This window comes from Oncorhynchus keta, chromosome 37 (genome assembly GCF_023373465.1).
Source record: "Oncorhynchus keta strain PuntledgeMale-10-30-2019 chromosome 37, Oket_V2, whole genome shotgun sequence".
NCBI classification, from domain to species: domain Eukaryota; kingdom Metazoa; phylum Chordata; class Actinopteri; order Salmoniformes; family Salmonidae; genus Oncorhynchus; species Oncorhynchus keta.
Window position 1 is genome coordinate 16,611,989 of NC_068457.1, and position 19,281 is coordinate 16,631,269.

Below are 19,281 nucleotides of genomic sequence, written 5' to 3' on the forward strand. Positions count from 1 at the left end.
GTGTTAATGAATGGCCATGCTGTTGTGCCCCATAGGTGTTGGAGGACCCAGTGGAGCTCATCAGTAACCCTATGGAACTGAGGGCCTTTGAGAGGATGGAGGAAGACATACGCCTCATTGGTTACTTCAAGGGAGAGGACTCATGTGAGTCTGTGTATGCCAAGGCATGCATTATGAGATGGCCTGTTCACACGAGTCAAACAAGTGAATTGTGTGAAGAACTCATGGGAGTGAGAAATTGTCTCTTGCTTTAAGGTCTCGTCTCAGTGTGGTTTCATACGTCAGCTGTCCAAATCAGCCCCCTTAAAATCTCCCTGCTGTTCCTGCCCAATACTCCCCAGAAGCTCACTACTCCACATAGGACCTAATAGAGGCAAATAGCCATTTAGCCAGATGCTATAAAGACACTTTGCTCTGGGCTGATCTACACTCCTTCTTGCCTCCTGAGAGGCTTTTAATAGTTTCTAGTTCTCTGTCTAATAGGTCGAGAGCAATTATAGACAGTGCTGCTCCAAAGAAGAAACAGAGAAACGAGAGAAGGGAAGATATAATCTCATATTTGACAGAGGCGTGATGCAGCTTTTATTAGGAAAAATCCTATTTCGGAGAGAAGATTGTAGGTCCTACGGCCGTGACCTTGTGGCTTATTGAGAGGATAGCCTGGCGCCTCAGAAGCTGGATGTAAAATGGTTCTGTTACTGAGGAGGAGGAGGAGGGAGAGAGATTACGCTGGGAAATTGAAATTGAATGTCAACCCTTGTTTTCCTGATCACATAGCTTTCTGAAGGAAGATGAGTTTTGAATGCAATCCTACCAAACTGTAATCTCTTTCTTTCTCTCTCTCTTCCTCTTCTTCCATTCTATCAGACTACAAGGCGTTCCAGGAGGCCTCAGAGCGGTTTCAGCCCTACATCAAGTTCTTCGCCACATTCGACAAAGCTGTAAGTACAGTACACTCCACAAACCTGAATCAAGTCAAACCTGTGTGCGTGTAGACAGTATCGAGGTCAGTTTCGCCACAACATCAGTGATGGCTAAGTATGTGTGTTGTGATGCAGACGGCGAAACACCTTTCTCTGAAGATGAACGAGGTGAACTTCTATGAGCCCTTCATGGAGGAACCAGCCATCCTCCCTGGCAGGCAACTCTCAGAGATGGAGATAGTGGAGTTTGTCCACCAACACAAAAGGTAACCCAAATAAATATTTAATTTAATGGCTTGAACACACCAATAGTGTTTGCCTCCCGAGAGCGAACCCTGTGCAAACCGATTTTACATGTAGAATCGCATGAAAATGTTGTCAGTCAGACTTCACTGAACAATCGGTAGATGAACAGGAGATCCACATTCAATGCGACCCTTTAGTTCTGTGGTTCTAACTTCTCCCATTGGTGCAGATGGATCCGTAGAATCCAGTCATTTTTCATATCATCACTGCTATTCTTCCTGATCTCATATGGATGACCCAGTTTACTGTTGGATATTCTTGAAATGTTGTGTGGCTGCGGTCTGTCTTCCGCAGGGCGACTCTGAGAAAGTTGCGTGCAGAGGACATGTTTGAGACGTGGGTGAGTTACCTACAGTGTTACTGTACCTCTCCCTGAGAAAAGGGAATTATACTGGTGGTATTATATGTGTACCCTTTACAAATTCAACATCCCTTTCCCAGGAGGATAACCTGGATGGGATCCACATTGTAGCCTTTGCTGAGGAGGAAGACCCAGGTTTGTTGATCTTTTATTTTCTCATTTGTAAAACTGGAATCCTTAAATGGTGAAACTGCAACGTCCGTTTGGAATGTTACAACAACAAAGATAGAACAGCAGAATATTTACTGCAATTTCCTCTTTGGCCACACAATAAAATAATAACAAAGGTGCTGGGGCGGACAGTGGCGCTGTTTCCCCTAATGCGGATTCCATATTTAACACAGTACATGGGTAGGGACACAAATGGGTGTGTACAAATATCTCTAAGCTGTCCATCTGTGATTTCTCCAGATGGTTATGAGTTCCTGGAGATCCTGAAAGACGTGGCCAGAGACAACACCAACAACCCTGAGCTCAGTATAGTGTGGATAGACCCTGATGACTTCCCACTGGTATGACCTCTGACCCCATACACACCATCATACTGTATAAAATGACATATTTCATCTGGTGTGCTTGATCAGCTTTATAAACTGCACCAATGCCTTGTCTGTCTCCCCGATCTAGTTGACCACATACTGGGAGAAGACCTTCAAGGTGAACCTGTTTAAGCCTCAGATTGGAGTTGTGAACGTGACAGACGTAAGTTGAACTCTCCTTTAACTTAAGTTGTGTTCCACCTGTTGGTTCAACGTAATGGTAAGATAACACCTCTGGACATCTCGTTACAATAGAATCTGTATTACCTCTTGAGCTGAAGACCAAATTGAATTGGATGAGGTGGCCAGTGGTTGAACTTTGATCCCCACTGTGGCAGGCGGACAGTGTCTGGCTGGACATGTCCAACGATGAAGACCTGCCCACAGCTGAGGAACTGGAGGACTGGATCGAAGACGTGCTGTCTGGGAAGGTCAACACTGAGGATGACGATGATGTGAAGGACGATTATGACGGGGTTGACAGGGAGGATAGGCACCAGAGTGACGATCACGATGATCATGGTGATGACTATGACGACCATGATGACAGTGACTAACCTGCAGTCCAGCAAAGACTGCATGTTTTATTGAACAGTCTGGTATTTTATCTTGTATTTTCATGAAAATTGTAGGGTAAAATGGTAGTTATAGAGAATTATCGAATAGTAAACGCTTGGTTTCTTTGGGATTTATTTAAAGATGTCCATGTATAGCTTTACTACTTGATACCAGGTATCTGCAGTGATATCTGCAGTGTTCAGTTCTTTGTACTAGAAGCACTAAAATAACCAATTGTTACAATGCAATTTCTCAGACCATAGCACGTAAATACTTAATTAGACTGTGAAATAAACTGCAACACCAGTACATCATAGAATGACTTGTTACATTTTCTAAATAAAAGCTAAAGCTTCTTTATGGCAGAGGATTGTAAAGGTAAAGGTTCTTTGGAGTCCAGGTTGTGTTGTCTTGATTTCAGAAATACTTGATTGTATAATTATGTGATTGTGTATGAATAAATGTAATGTAACCTAAAGGTTTTGGGTGTGTGTATGTGTGTGTCCCAGTGGAGGCTGGTGGGAGGAGTTATAAGAGGGCGGACTCATTGTAATGGCTGGAATGGAATAAATGGAACGATATCAAACATATGGAAACCACGTTTGATTCCGTTCCATTTCTTCCATTCCAGCCATTACAATGAGCCAGTCCTCCTATAACTCCTCCCACCAGCCTCCACTGGTGTGTACATGCAGTGGTGTAAAATATTTCAGTAAAAATACTACTAAGTAGTTTTTTGGGGTATCTGTACTTTACTTGACTATTTATATTTTTGACAACTTTAACTTCACTACATTCCTAAAGACAATAATGTAGTTTTTACATTTTCCCTGACACCCAAAAGTACTGGTTACATTTTAAATTCTTAGCAGGACAGGAAAATGGTCCAATTCACTTATCAAGAGAACATACCTGGTCATCCCTACTGCCTCTGATCTGGCGGACTCACAAAACAAACATGCTTAAATTGTAAATGATGTCTGAGTGTTGGGAGTGTGCCCCTGGCTATCCGTACATTTAAAAAACAAGAAAATGGTGCCGTTTGCTTAATATAAGGAATTAGAAATCATATTTTAACTTTTGACACTTAAGTATATTTAAAATCAAATTATTTTAGACTTTTACTCAAGTAGTATTTTACTGGGTGATTTTCACTTTTACTTCAGTCATTTTCTATTAAGGTATCTATACTTTTACTTAAGTATGACAACGGGGTACTTTTTCCACCTGTGTGTGTGTGTGTGAGTGTGTGCGTGTGTGTGTGAGAGAGTGCGCTTCAGGCCCGTCATTACAGGGGCTTCTGGGTGGCGCAGTGGTCTAAGGCACTGCATCTCTGTGCAAGAGGCATCACTGCAGTACCTGGTTTGAATCTAGGCTGCATCACATCTGGCCATGATGGGAGTCCCATAGGGCGGCACACAGTTGGCCCAGCGTTGTCCAGGTTTCACTGGGGTAGGCCGTCATTGTAAATAAGCATTTGTTTTTAACTGACTTGCCTTATTAAATAAAGGTTAAATAAAATACTGAGGTCAGATCTCACACTGCCAGCCAGAGTCCTGACCAGCATCCTCTCTGGCTATTCACTTTTCACTATGAATTATTCAAACCGTTCTGAATAATGCAACATCGTTAGTCCTTCTAATGCAGGGTGAGAAGCACAGGCAGCCCACCCCACAACCGCAACCACACACACACACTTAACATACACACACTCTGGGTGAATCGGTGTTACTGGGTATAAATGAATAATGAGAGATTCAGTTAAAATCACCCCCCTCCAGCTACTCATATGCTGTGGTATGCAGACGGTATGTTTGGATTATGGCAAAATGCATAAACATGCCATGCTATGGCTGAAGGGATGTGGTGGAGGAGCTAAGAGGTTGTATCCGCAGGAGACAGGACAGATGACTGCATGTTCTCCCTGCACCAAGGGAACCAGGGAATGAAAACACTTAAGACCATAATGAGTGTCTGAATTATGGTTGTGGCCCCCAGTGAGGGTCTCCAGGGCCTTCAGTTTTATTGATACCCGTGTCATGACAAAACGTGATGTTCAACATGAATAATGGCTGAAGTAAATGCAAAGAGCGGCTGGCATGCGGAAGGTTGCGAGTTCAAACCCCCGAGCTGACAAGGTACAAATCTGTCGTTCTGCCTCTGAACAGGCAGTTAACCCACTGTTCCCAGGCCATCATTGAAAATAAGAATGTGTTCTTAACTGAATTGCCTGGTTAAATAAAGGTAAAATGTAAACATTTTATTAAAAATTGGTTGGGAAGATGGGATTAAGGAAGGGTTTGGTCGAGAAGGGATACAGCTTTTGTTCAAATTGACTTAGGAGAAGCAGCAGGTTAGGGTAATTAGGTTAATGTTAGGAAAAGGGTTCGTTTTTTTATTATAGAATAATTTCCAGACATGGCCCTAAGATAGAGGATACGAGTAGGTAGAGAAGGAGGCTGGATGGAGATTACCTCTATCAGCTCAACAGTGTGGCCCTAACACTTGTTAATTTTTTGTGGGGTACTTAGAGGGAGGTTTATTGCAGGTACAAAATCAATGAAAAAGAGACGATTGATTGAGGGGGAGTGTTAGTGCCTTCGGAAAGTATTCAGACCCTTCAACTTTTTCCACATTTTGTTACGTTACAGCCTTGTTCTAAAATGGATCAAATCAAACCAATTCCTCAATCTACACACAATACCCCATAATGACAAAGCGAAAACAGGTTCAGAAATAGCTTATTTAGATAAGTATTAAGCCCCTTTGCTATGAAACTCGAAATTGAGCTCAGGTGCAGGCCCCTAGAGCTGGCCACCCGGCCAAACTGAGCAAACAGGGGAGAAGGGCATTGGTCAGGGAGGTGACCAAGAACCTGAAGGTCACTCTGACAGAGCTCCAGAGTTCCTCTGTGGAGATGAGAGAATGCCAAGCGTCACACCTGGAGGAAACCTGGCACCATCCCTACGGTGAAGCATGGTGGTGGTAGCATCATGCTGTGGGGATGTTTTTCAGCGGCTGGGACTGGGAGACTAGTCAGTATCGAGGCAAAGATGAATGGAGTAAAGTACAGAGAAATCCTTGATGAAAACCTGCTCCAGGGCGCTCAGAACCTCAGATTTGGGGAAAAGGTTCACCTTTCAACAGGACAATGACACTAAGCACTCAGCCAAAACAACGCAGGAGTGGCTTCGGGACAAGTCTCTGAATGTCCTTGAGTGGCCCAGAGCCCGGAATCCGATCGAACATCTCTGGAGAGACCTGAAAATGGCTGAGCAGCAACGCTCCCCATCCAACCTGACAGAGCTTGAGAGGATCTGCAGAGAAGAATGGGAGAAACTCATCAAATACAGGTGTGCCAAGCTTGTAGCGTCAAACCCAAGAAGACTCGAGGCTGTAATCACTGCCAAAGGTGCTGCAACCAAGTACTGAGTAAAGGGTCTGAATACTTATGTAAATGTGCTCTTTTTTGCTAATATATATATTTTTTAAACTGTCTAAACCTATTTTTGCTTCGTCACAATTCAATCAATTTTAGAATAAAGCTGTAATGTAAAAAAAAAATATTTTTTTAAAGTCAAGGGGTCTGAATACTTTCCGAAGGCACTGTATGTGCACCTGCCACTATTAGTGCACATTTAAAGGCCCAATAAAATCAAAAATGTGATTTCCTGTGTTTTATATACATTTCCACGAGGTTGGAATAATACTGTGAAATTGTGAAAGATGCTATTTTAGTGTAAACGCTACTTGAAAAGACCACTTGAAATTTCAGCCTGTTTTGGTGGGATGCAGTAAATTATGTTATAAATTAAATCTCAATGTAATTGTAATGTTTCAGATTGTTTTGGGTGATTTCACTAGTTTTTTTTTTTTTTAAACTTACCCCAAGCAACGATTCACTTCCTCATCATTGTTGTGCAGTACGGGGCCTCTAAAAAAACATGAACAAATGCTCCAAAAACACCCAAATATGTCATTTTAGAAACGGAAACGCTCTCAGTATCGTGATGCAGGTGTTTAGATGTTGTACACATTAAATTGTCATTCCGAACATGATCCACAACGTTATATTCCATGCGATGTTTCCCCTACCTAGCTGTTCCATTCTCCGTGTAGCCTCCTGCTGGAATGGAAAGAGAGATATCGCTCGAGTTGCAACAAAACGGAATATAATGTTGCAGTTAAAGTTTTGAATGTTTTTGGAGCCTTTGTTTGTGTTTTTTTCAGAGCCCCCATACTGTGTACTTTTCTCAAAAACAAGTGAAATCGCAAAAAAGTGTCTGGACCCTTCTATAACATGGAATTTACATTAAAAAAATTGATTTTGTTGTGAAAAAGCAAACTTCTCATTTAATAGACCAATAAGAAAGAGTTTCAAACCTCTGCCAATAACAGCCAATTTTCTGTTTTCCCCTCCCCTCTCAGACCACTCCCAGATAGTTCCAGCAACGGTAAATTCTTGCTTGAGAAATTGCCCTTTGCTATTTTTGTTTATTTTCAACCATTTTAATTGAAAATAATCGGAGTAAGGTACTTAATTGTTACTCAGAAATAATTTGATATTGTGATAAAAACAGCTGCATTGGTCCTTTCAGTGTGTATTCCTGATGTGTTTCAGAGTCAAGCTCCTTGGTCAGGAGAGCTTCGTCAGACTCTGTGAGAACAGGGTAGTACTATAGATCTGCCCTACCCAGAACTGATCTCGTTCAGCAGAGCCCAAAGCCCAAAAGGCCCGACTCAGAGCAGGCTGTGAGAACAAAATACCACTGATCTCTCCCCTCTGCTTCAGTCGGTCTGCACACAGCCAGGCCGGCACACATCACCAAGTCATTACAAAACCAAATGAGGGAAAGTATGAGAAAAAAAAACATTCCATTTAGATGCAAATGCTTCTAGTTTCCTCTCCACACTCTAACAATGTATTTCTGTGGCTCTTCTGGAGAGCAAAGGAGAAGCGAGGGTTAAACCGGTGATAGATGAGTAGTGACAGGTGGGCCCGCAGCAGGTTTTCGGGGATGAGGTCGTGTGCGTCGCCGCTGCACACATTCATTTACCCACAAGGCTGTGTGGCGCCCCACGGAGAGCCTGACAGCAAGCCAATTACTATGGGCACCATGACAACAACCAGCCAGCCCCAAAATAACCCAACAAGGTGACATTTGGCTCATATAGCAGGATCAAACTGTTAATGGGCGATGACAGAGCAGAATGTTTAAAAATGGGGTTTGACAGTTAATAGGTCATAACACACTGTGGTACTTGTGGGTAGTCTGGCTGCACTGTAATAATTTATAAAGTAGTGGAACTCTAGTCTGGACAATTATACACACTGACAGCTCCTTATTGAGCCTTCACAGAAGAGCCAACAGGTAATGGTCATTTCACTTTCTCTGCCTGGGTGACATTCAATGCAAGAGATTTCTTAGTACCAACGGCACTCATCGTCGCACCTATAACCATCCTAGGACCACAGACATGCCTAGGATATAGTTGTGTGGTCCAAAAAAATATCCTTTCAATGGAATGCTTGAAAAACAGTCCTTCTTAGAGCCAGTTAATACATGTTCATACAAAAGTTTATTTTACACAAATGCCTGTTGTATAGTGAAATTGACACATTGATTACAATGCGTTGTCAGGTCAGTAAAAAGCAGAGGTCTACAGTATGGGTGCAACCTGGCTAACCTTTAGCCTGGTCGCAGATCAGTTACTGCCAGGTTAGCAGAACCTGGCAGTAACAGCACAAACAGATCTGTGACCAGGCCAGCAAACCTTGACAGAGGTCAATACCCAGGTTAGCATTTATTGGGATGACTCCTGTACCGGAGGCAGCTCTACAGAGTGGTCACTAGCTGGCACAGGCACAAAGGCATGATCTTAACCACACTGCTAACACTAAACTTAAATTAAGAACAAAAAGCTATTTTTTTGTTTTGATTATTTTTTGCCATAAAGACTTTGCCACTGGCACATCTAGCGGAAATCGCTCAGTTCTGCCTCCAGGGCAAGACTCATCCCAATAAACGTCAATCTGCTGTCAGAACAGGGAAGGCTGAGCATGTGATAAGGGAATGTGGTATATGCACACGCTTAGCTACATAAATACATACAGTGTAAAGACAAAGTCCATCAATTATGGGTACAAAAGACTCCCAGTGCTATAAGTATAAAAAAAAAGTTTTCATGAAGACGAGAAAAATTTTCATGAGAAAAAAAAAGAGAGTTGCATTTCCAAGTGGCTTTTATGAGCCACATGCTGACGGTTAAAAATGGTTTGTGTATAACCTGCCACGGCACCATGCGTTTGTTTGTGAATGTGTCAGCACCCAACAGTAACCCATTATTGCCATACCAACGCCTGACACCTTCTGGTTTGTCTGCCAGGGGGCGCCCACGGACAGTTTTGTTTTCATGAATGACATGCAGAGCTGTAATACCGTGGAGGACCTCGACAAACCGGAAGTCCATTCTACATGGGGATTTATGAGATCTTAAGTAGATAGGATCCTGATCACCTCTGAAACAATTCATCCTGGATGGATCTCAATCTGCCACCCACATTCACTTGGGGAGAATATAGGATTCTGATGTCATGATTGATTTTTATGTTCATCCTTTTAAATAAGGAACAGACTCAAAGCTATCAGGTCCCCAGATTCACAGCTCAACATGATATCTCGCTTGATGACATTGCAATAGAAGATGAACCAGACGGGTGAGTTACAAGGGAGGCTCCTCTTCACCCCCTAGTACCATACCATCTCAAGAGGCGATTAGCTTAATTAACCGCTTAGACTTTCAATGGTAATAGCTGCAGAATAATCCATTTATATAGATAGTCCTCCTTACATCAGCTGATATCTCAAAGTGCTGTACAGAAACCCAGCCTAAAACCCCAAACAGCAAGCAATGCAGGTGTAGAAGCACGATTCTGAATAGAGTTCTGCGTACCGTGTACAAGGTACACAGGCAGATTGAGGCTCTGGTCCAAATCAGTGTCATACATTAGTTGTATCTGTGTATCTTCTCTCCCGGAGTGCTCTATCAGGCAAAGTAAGCGTGATATAAGTGAAAGCCTGAACCCTGAGAAGAGATATATGCAGGGAATGAATGTGTCGCTTTATAAAAAGGTAACTTAAGTTTCAGCAAATGCAGGGTCCTTAATGGGCACGTTATCAAAATATGACTACGCTGGGAAGTGGGACCATCCTATGAAAAATGTAAGAGTGGAACGAGACAGCAGCACATCTCCAAAATCCATTACAGAAGCTGTAAATATTGATTTACATCAGCAATCAGGATCCTATGGGATTCCTAATATGGGCGACTATGGGATTCCTAATACGTTTGAAGAGCTCTGCTTTACAAACCAGCCATGAGTGTATAATGGTATATTGAAAATGTTACATAAGTTAATTTGGGATATGGATGGACCATTCTGAGCCCGTTTTGACAGTAGTACTTACAAAAGAACATAGTCCTGTATAGTACAGAATAACCTGGTTATAGAGATGGCTTGTGGACGAGATGTACTGCAGTATAACATGCTGTTCTATTGCGACATTGCGCCTGGGAAAGTGCTGCTGTATGCATAAAGCCATACTACAGTACACACTTTGAGGTCGAAAATATATATATTTTTTAACAGATCCCCTTGGGGGGTAATCGTATAAATTGGCTAATTTAATTTCTATTTAACATCACCAATAACAGCTAAAACAAGGTTGTTTTTAAAAATATCAGAATAACAATGAATGCCACCGATATTCATGTCTTGCTCTGTACACCCACAGATCGGGATATAAGGAAATGGGAGATTGACCCAGTACACAGACCTAAACAACATATCACAATGTGTTTATACATAATCAATATACAGATGTAGAGAACATGTGCATGTAACATTAAAAAAGACAATTAAGTAGCTATAGTTTCAGAACAGCAGACAGGCCTGAGACGGTTTGTGTTAAAATAAACATTTTGTCCAGAAGTTAAATAGTGGCAGTTCACCATCTGTAGTGGTTTGGCTGAGGGGGAATCAAGGAATGTCCATGGCAACAGTAGTGTCATTTGACTCTTTGGTGAGATGTCAAAATGGCCGTCCCCCTCCTTCGGTCTCCACCTTCTGTCTGGAGTCATGGAATTAAAATAATTCCTTGTCTTGAGCTCTGCATCAGTCTTTCAGAGGTGGAACAACTGATTGTGTTCATAGACATTGACACATATGCAGTTGTGTGCACACATTGTTCATCTACAGTTCCATCTCCACAGAGTTCAGTTCAATCTTCTGTGTGTGCATGCAAGACAAGTCAAATTCATCACCGGTGTATATTTTTTTTTAAACATTTTTTTTATATTAACTCATAAACCAGGTAAACCATAGATAAAAAAAGGATAATATATTCCAGCATGTGTAACATATATATTCATATATAATATAAAAATCAAAAAATAAAATAAAACTGCAAACCCAAAATAAAACATATTGAAAACAAAACTAAAAAAAGGTGTGTGGTGGTAAAGACAGTTGTCCAGTTCTACACAGAGGTCTCTGACTGTAGCCGCAGGACGAACTTGTGCGACTTGGGGTCGATGAACTCCTCTGAAAGCTGGATGTAGGGGATCCTTTTGGCCGTCACCACCAGGCTGAAGTCTATGCACTTTAGGAGGAAGATGGCGCCCTCCTTGAGGCCACTGGTGACCGACACCTCGCTGACCAGAGTCCACTGCCGGGCCAGCCAGCGCTCGCGGCCATACTGCAAGGTGGGCCCGGGGGTCAGGTAACTCTCCAGGAAGGCCTATGAGGAGAGGAGTTAGCACTTTCCCAATAACATAATTATTTGTTACTACTATACAAGTAAGGTGCCACTCAAAGGAGTTGGTCAAAACCAGTGGGGGATGATGGTGGACGGGCTCATTGTAATGGCTGGAATGGAATGAAATCCCAAACTATTCCATTCCAGCCATTTCAATCCGCTTTTCCTCCGATTTCTCCTCCCACCAGCCTCCACTGATGAGAACACTTGGTCACCTTGGGCGTCATGTTGTTGGTGATGCAGAAGGCAAGGTGCTGCTGGATGCTCTCCATGCTGTGGCAGTGCTGCTGCCTGGTGGTGCGAAGATACTTCTGCAGGGAGCGGGCCATGGAGGGGAAGATGGCCTGGGCGGCCTCGCGGGGGTCCATTACGTCCCCGGGGGCTTTCTTCTGCTCCTCCTCCTGCATGCGCTTGATGTGTGTGAAGGCCTCCTCTACCGCCACCACCAGTCTAGGAGGGCACATGAAATGTGGTTGTTCAGCGCGCAATGTGGTTGTTCAGTGCACAATGATGGAGTGTATACTTCTACTACAGGGGCTTTGGAAACATCTAAAAAGGCTTTACATGGCATAGGAGTAACTACAAAAATATATAGAACTAAAACAATTACCTGCACTTGTCTTGAATTAGCTTTTAACTACAGTACCAGTCAAAAGTTTGGACACCTACTAATTGAAGGGTTTTTCTTTATTTTTACTAAGACATCAAAACTATGAAACAAAACATATGGAATCATGTAGTAACCAAAAACGTGTTAAACAAATCAAAAAATATTTTATATTTCAGATTCTTCAAAGTAGCCACCCTTTGCCTTGATGACAGTTTTGCACACTTGGCATTCTCTCAACCAGCTTCATGAGGTAGTCACCTGGAAAGCATTTCAATTAACAGGTGTGCCTTTTTAAGTTAATTGTTGGAATTTCTTTCCTTCTTAATGTGTTTGATCCAATCAGTTGTGTTGTGACAAGGTAGGGGTGGTATAAGACCATGTCCATATTATGTCAAGAACAGCTCAAATAAGCAAAGAGAAACAATAGTTACAATTCATTACTAAGACATGAAGGTCAGTCAATCCGGAAAATGTCAAGAACTTTGAAAGTTTCTTCAAATGGAGTCGCAAAAACCATCAAGCGCTATGATGAAACTGGCTCTCATGAGGACCGCCACAGGAAAGGAAGGCGCAGATTTACCTCTGCTGCAGAGGATACATTCATTACCAGCCTCAGAAATTGCGGCCCAAATAAATGCTTCAGAGTTTAAATAACAGACACATCTCAACACCAACTGTTCAGAGGAGACTGCGTGAATCAGGCCTTCATGGTCTAATTTCTACAAAGAAACCACTACTAAAGGACAAGAATAAGAAGAGGAGACTTGCTTGGGCCAAGAAACATGAGCAATGGACATTAGACCGGTGGAAATCTGTAATTTATTTAGAAGTCAAGGCACACTTAACCAGCATGGCTACCACAGCATTCTGCAGCGATATGCCATCCCATCTGGTTAGTGCTGAATGGGACTATCATTTGTTTTTCAACAGGACAATGACCCAACACACCTCCAGGCTGTGTAAGTGCTATTTGACCAAGGAGAGTGATGTAGTGCTGCATCAGATGACCTGGCCTCCACAATCACTTGACCTCAAACCAATTGAGATGGTTTGAGATGAGATGGACTGCAGAGTGAAAGATCAGCAAACAAGTGCTCAGCATATGTGGGAACTCCAAGTCTGTTTGAAAAGCATTCCAGGTAAAGCTGGTTGAGAGAATGCAAAGCTGTCATCAAGGCATAGGTTGCTACTTTGAAAAATCTAAAATATATTTTGATTTGCTTAACACTTTTTTGGTTAATACATGATTCCATGTGTGTTATTTCATAGTTTTGATGTCTTCACTATTATTCTACAACGTAGAAAATAGTACAAATAAAGAAAAACCCTTGAATGAGTAGGTGTGTCCAAACTTTTGACTGGTACTGTACTTTATTTAGGGAAAACTTTCTTACTACAACTGTCTCTCACCTAGCTATCTTAAGATTAATGCACTAATTATTAGTTGCTCTGGATAAGAGAGTCTGTTTAGCGATTCAAATGTAAATGTGATCTAATATCAAACCAAAGAGAGGAGACATACTTTAGTATCCGTTTGGTTGGTAAGTCCAAACTGCTCCTTTACCACAAATATGTAGAAAAACAATCCCCATATGTCCTTCCATTCATTTACCAAACAGCCGAAACCCCCCCCAAACATGTCTCTCACCGGGCCTTGCGTTTACGGACGCGTCTCTCGTGCTCGGCCTCCTCGTAGTACAGCTCGTTGTGACTGGTGTCTCGGCGGCGGGCGGCAGCGGCAATCATAGCCCGGGACTGGGAGTGGGCCAATCCGGTCGCTGCGTTGTTCTCAGGGCCTAGGGAGGCAGACAACAGAGGGATGTTCGGTTAATACAGGTGTTCATTACTTCCATTGATACAGAATCTTGCAAAGTCAGAGTGTCAAGATATCTCCACAGTAAAAAAAACATGCCCTATACTCAACGTAACACAGACATATAGACACTTTTTTTTTAAACTGTGTGACAACTGAACAAACACTGTCTTTGAATAGTAGTAAACCCTAAAATCGTAAAGGACGGAACACAGTAATCAAAGAAAATAATGGATATAGTTGAAAATGCATGTACCAAGTTCAAACCACCACACCCACGCATCCACTGTAAGATTCTGTTATTCCGGGTTCTTAGCTACTCCGCCTCTCTGTGTCTTTGAGCGGAGCCGAGTGTCCGTCTTAATAAACTTCCCCGGCCAACTTCAAAAGTTGAATGTCAGTCGCATGTCATTATGAGATTGTTAATATGCAAGAGAGCGACGGCTCATGTTAATAGAGGCTAAGAGAGGGAGCTGCTGCAGTATTCATGTAGGCTGGCGATTCAGGACTGGAGAATTGTATTATATATCCAGGCCCTATTTCTCCAGTCTGAGAAACGGCAGCCATGTTTGCACTGCCAGTCAGGTCATGAACCCGTCAACTCACCAACCCAAAAGAGATTTGTTTTCTTTTCAAGTAGTAATGTTGGGGGTTAATACCACAAAGAAGAATTACCTGGTGATCAAAAGAACACTGCCTGCTTGGTGTAAAGGAGAGAGCCCTGTGGGTCTGTACATGGGCATGTCAGTATAAAATATAGTACTGTTAAGCTAAACATTTGGAATTAAGGGTGCCTGTCTATGACTATCATGATTCATTTCAGCAAAGCCATGTCTCCTGCCAACTCATCAGTGTGTGTTCTAACAGCCTCTACCATGCTTAGTGGTTAGGTGATGGACCTTGGTCATGGATAATGGAGGGAGGACAGTCTCTCTTCTAGACTACCCCAAATCACTGTCCCTGCCGCAGTTACTGTGGTGACACTCCCCAGAGACCAGCTCCTCAATGAGGAGAACAAGAGGAGAGTGACAGTGGGCAGTATAGCTATTGATTTAACACTGCTGGCTGTCTCATCTCTGAGCTCTACTGGAGGGAGGAGGGAGGCAGAGAAAGAATAGAGGGAGGAAGAGGGCAAGAGCCAGAGCGAAAGAGAGGCAGAGAGAGGGGGGGGGTACACTTATGGGGAACACAGAGTAGGAAATTGCTTCATGAGTAGTCACAAGCAGTCCTGATGCCTCTTCACTTCAAAACATGTTCAAACAAATGCATTTATTTAGTTTCCCTCTCTCCAGATATCCTATTAGATTTCGCTCTTGCCCAGAGCTGATTTGACAAATTATTTTTCCATATCAGAAACAGTCAAAGCAAGTGTTCAGCTAAAAGTGAAAATGTATAACACACTAGTAAATAGAAGCAGCGATAAATCGTCACTGGGTCAACGTCGATAGCGACATCACATGTTTTGGGTGTGGCCTACACAAACGAGTTTAATCATTTCACAGCTGTGTCTCTAAACCAATGAGGCATGCCGATTACAGTGGAGAGCAAGGGAGGGGATTGGTTTGGTGTGCAGCTCCAGTGAGAGAGAGGCGGGTTAGTCAGTGAGTCCAGACAGTGTTCAGAGATGCAGGGTTTTAGTGAGAGACAACTACTGAACTTACTGTCCAAAAGGTAAGCTTTCAGTTTGGCGTTAGAGAGCAACCGAGGAGAGGAGAGAGTCAAACATCAAGCCCAAAGGACAGATAAGAGAAACAGATATAGAAGAAATGGATAGATAAACCCAAGGAGTCTCCATGCACTCACCAGATGCGGGGGATGCCGGGAACTCACCATCCACATTATAGACCTTAAGGCCGGCCAGGTGCTTAGCGGCCCGGGACTTCGAGGCGGTGAGCAGGGCCGGGTTGTGGACAGAGAAGTCCCTGTAGTAGTTCTCTATGATGGCCAATGCCGCCCGCTGAATACTGAGCACACACACGCAGGCACACACACACACACACGCAGGCACACACACACACGCAGGCACACACACACACGCAGGCACACACACACACACACGCAGGCACACACACACACGCAGGCACACACACGCAGGCACACACGCAGGCACACACACACACACGCACGCAGGCACACACACGCACGCAGGCACACACACACAGGCACACACACACGCACACACACACACACACGCAGGCACACACACACACGCAGGCACACACACAGGCACACACACACGCAGGCACACACACACACACACACACACGCAGGCACACACACACACGCAGGCACACACACGCGCACGCACACACACACACGCAGGCACACACACACACGCAGGCACACGCACACACGCAGGCACACGCACACACGCAGGCACACACACACACACGCAGGCACACACACACACACGCACACACACACACGCAGGCACACACACACGCAGGCACACACACACGCAGGCACACACACACGCAGGCACACACACACGCACGCACACACACACGCAGGCACACACACACGCAGGCACACACACACGCAGGCACACACACACGCAGCACACACACACACACACGCAGGCACACACACACGCAGGCACACACACACGCAGGCACACACACACGCAGGCACACACACACGCAGGCACACACACACGCAGGCACACACACACGCAGGCACACACACACGCAGGCACACACACACGCAGGCACACACACACGCAGGCACACACACACGCAGGCACACACACACGCAGGCACACACAGAAAGAATAAGGATAATTACTTGGAACCTGGACATAGAGGATACATTTTTTTAACTTAAGCTAATAAAATCCACGATCAAGAGAGAGAGAGAGAGAGACAGACACAGAGAGAGAGACAGAGAGAGAGAGAGACCGACAGAGAGAGAGACACACACAGAGAGAGAGAGAGACATAGATAAAGGGAGAGAGAGAGAGAGATGGAGAGAAAGAGGAAGATTGAGAGAGGAGTGGAGTCATAAGCACCAGGAATGTGAGTGTGACTGTGTTACTTTGAGCCATCATGTTATCATTAAACCCAGCCCCCTGAACACAGGGACATATCCCTGCTGTCTAGGCTCTGTCAAATTAAACCAGAACAGAACCTCACAGCACTGCTGGGAGAGAGCGGCTGAGGTTAGAGAGAGACAGACTACTTCCTATTGCTGCTGCAGCATGGACGCCATGTCCCGGCACAACATGCCATGTCTTGCCTCTCAAAGACTGCAATATTTCACCAGTTGAGACTTTACATACATGTTCTGTTCTTGTGCTTTAGCAATCCATTATGTTGCAACAGAGTATGGCCTGAACACATCTCTAAGTCATTGTCTACACAGACATGTAGTCAAGTGATCAATGTACCAGTGCTGATTAGCCAGATACACAATACCAATTCATTAAGCGTGTGTATCCATTTTGTTTACGGGCCTTTACGGTTTTGATCTAGAAATGCCAGGGATAATTTTCTGCTGTAGCTCATTGTAGCCTACTGATCCAATCTAGCCCTGTTAGTACGCTGCTGAGACACAGTCAGAGCCCAGTTCCTCTGCGTTGTAACTGCGTTGGGCCCACTAACAGAGCAGCAGCAGATGCAAGCAGATTTTCACAGGCCTACAGAAGCACAGGGCAGGCCTTTCTCCTCCCTCTCCCCTCCCTTCCTCTACCAGGGACTCATGTCATTTGTTAAGACGAGCGAGGGCGCTAACTTTACTGTTGCAGACCGAGTCAGTGAGGAAGTACCACGTGCCGGCCTGGAAGCATGTGCTTCCTATTTCCCCCTGGGGCAGCCAGGCAGCACACTGAGGCTACTGTCCCCCTCTGTAGACAGACACAGGCCTCTCCTCTAACCCATCCTCTTTATTCCCCTATTGATACTACACCATGAGAAAGGTTTACTGCTGTGTACCGTTCCACGTGTGTGTGTGTGTGTGTGTGTGTGTGTGTGTGTGTGTGTGTGTGTGTGTGTGTGTGTGAGTGAGTGAGTGAGTGAGTGAGTGAGTGAGTGAGATTGAAACTCTTGGGACGTCCTAACAGCCGTGACATTGGGGGGGGGGAGGTATGCATGCAACTTTACACACCCAGTGCTGACGCAGGGGAAATGTCAGGCTAAGTGACAGGACAATATGGACACATATATACATACACACACATACACATATATATATATACACACACATACATATATACACACACATACATATATACACACACACACACAGTGACCTCAGAAAGTATGCAGAAGCCTGGACTTTTTCCACTTTGTTGTGTCACAGCCTGAATTTAAAATGGATACTATTTAGATTGTGTGCCACTGATCTACACATAATACCCCACAATGTCAAATTGGAATTGTTTTTCTGAATGTTTACAAAATTAGATTTTTTTATGATTACTCCATATCTGTACCACGCATACAATTATCTGTAAGGTCCCTACAATACAAAAACATATCTTTGAGCGTGGTGAAGTTATTAAATTACACTTTGGATGGTGTGTCAATACACCCTGTCACCGCAATGATACAGGCGTCCATCCTAACTCAGTTGCCGCAGAGGAAGGAAACTGCTCAGGGATTTCACCATGAGGCCAATAGTGATTTTAAAACAGTTACAGAGTTTAATGGCTGTGATAGGAGAAAACTGAGGATGGATCAACAACATTGTAGTTACTCCACAATACTAATCTAAATGACAGAGTGAAAAGAAGGAAGTCTGTACAGAATAAAAAATATTCCCAAACATGCATCCGGTTTCCAATAAGGCACTAAAGTAATTTTGTCCTGAATACAAAGCGTTTTGTTTGGGGAAAATCCAACTGAAAACATCACTCACTGATTACCACTTGATATTTTCAAGCATGGTGATGGCTGCATCATGTTATGGATATGCTTGTCATCAGCAAGGACTAGGGAGGGTTTTTCTGGTTAAAAATAAATGGAATAGAGCTAAACACAGACAAAATCCTAGAGGAAAACCTGGTTCAGTCTGCTTTCCAACAGACACTGGGAGACAAATTCACCTTTCAGCAGGACAATAAACCTAAATCTCAAGGCCCAAATATACACTGGAGTTGCATTGAATGTTCCTGAGTGGCTTTGTTACAGTTTTGACTTAAATCTACTTGAAAATCTATGGCGAGACTTGAAAATGGCTGTTTAGCAATGATCATCAACCAACTTGACAGAGCTTGAAGAATTTCAAAAATAATAAAAATGGGTAAACATTGTACAATCCAGGTGTGGAAAGCTCTTCGAGACTGCCCCAGAAAGACTCACAGCTGTAATCGCTGCCAAAAGGTATTGGCTCAGGGGGTGAATATCTATGTAATCA

General features: G+C 43.7%; 2 protein-coding genes across 4 annotated transcripts in view; one reads left to right on the forward strand and one right to left on the reverse strand.

Annotated features, from left to right (window-relative positions):
- LOC118370266 (calsequestrin-2-like) overlaps positions 1-3,052 on the forward strand; it is a 17,482-nt gene extending 14,430 nt beyond the window's left edge. For both annotated transcript variants that reach the window (XM_035755211.2, XM_035755209.2), the window contains 8 exons: positions 36-144; positions 868-941; positions 1,059-1,189; positions 1,524-1,569; positions 1,671-1,725; positions 2,002-2,102; positions 2,218-2,292; positions 2,468-3,052. In XM_035755211.2, coding sequence (XP_035611104.1) covers positions 36-144; positions 868-941; positions 1,059-1,189; positions 1,524-1,569; positions 1,671-1,725; positions 2,002-2,102; positions 2,218-2,292; positions 2,468-2,686 — 810 coding nt within the window. In that variant the 3' untranslated portion in view covers positions 2,687-3,052. The remainder of the gene's footprint in view (positions 1-35; positions 145-867; positions 942-1,058; positions 1,190-1,523; positions 1,570-1,670; positions 1,726-2,001; positions 2,103-2,217; positions 2,293-2,467) is intronic.
- Positions 3,053-8,248: 5,196 nt separating this feature from the next.
- The window catches only part of LOC118370268 (vang-like protein 1), a 56,203-nt gene continuing 45,170 nt past the window's right edge, over positions 8,249-19,281 (reverse strand). Inside the window, exons 6-9 of one of the 2 annotated variants that reach the window (XM_052499317.1) lie at positions 15,760-15,893; positions 13,765-13,912; positions 11,722-11,956; positions 8,249-11,488 (exon numbers count right to left, since the gene is read on the reverse strand). In XM_052499317.1, the coding sequence (XP_052355277.1) occupies positions 11,228-11,488; positions 11,722-11,956; positions 13,765-13,912; positions 15,760-15,893 (778 nt within the window). In that variant the 3' untranslated portion in view covers positions 8,249-11,227. Of the gene's footprint in view, positions 11,489-11,721; positions 11,957-13,764; positions 13,913-15,732; positions 15,894-19,281 lie in introns of both variants that reach the window. The other variant, XM_052499316.1, reaches the window with a different exon arrangement.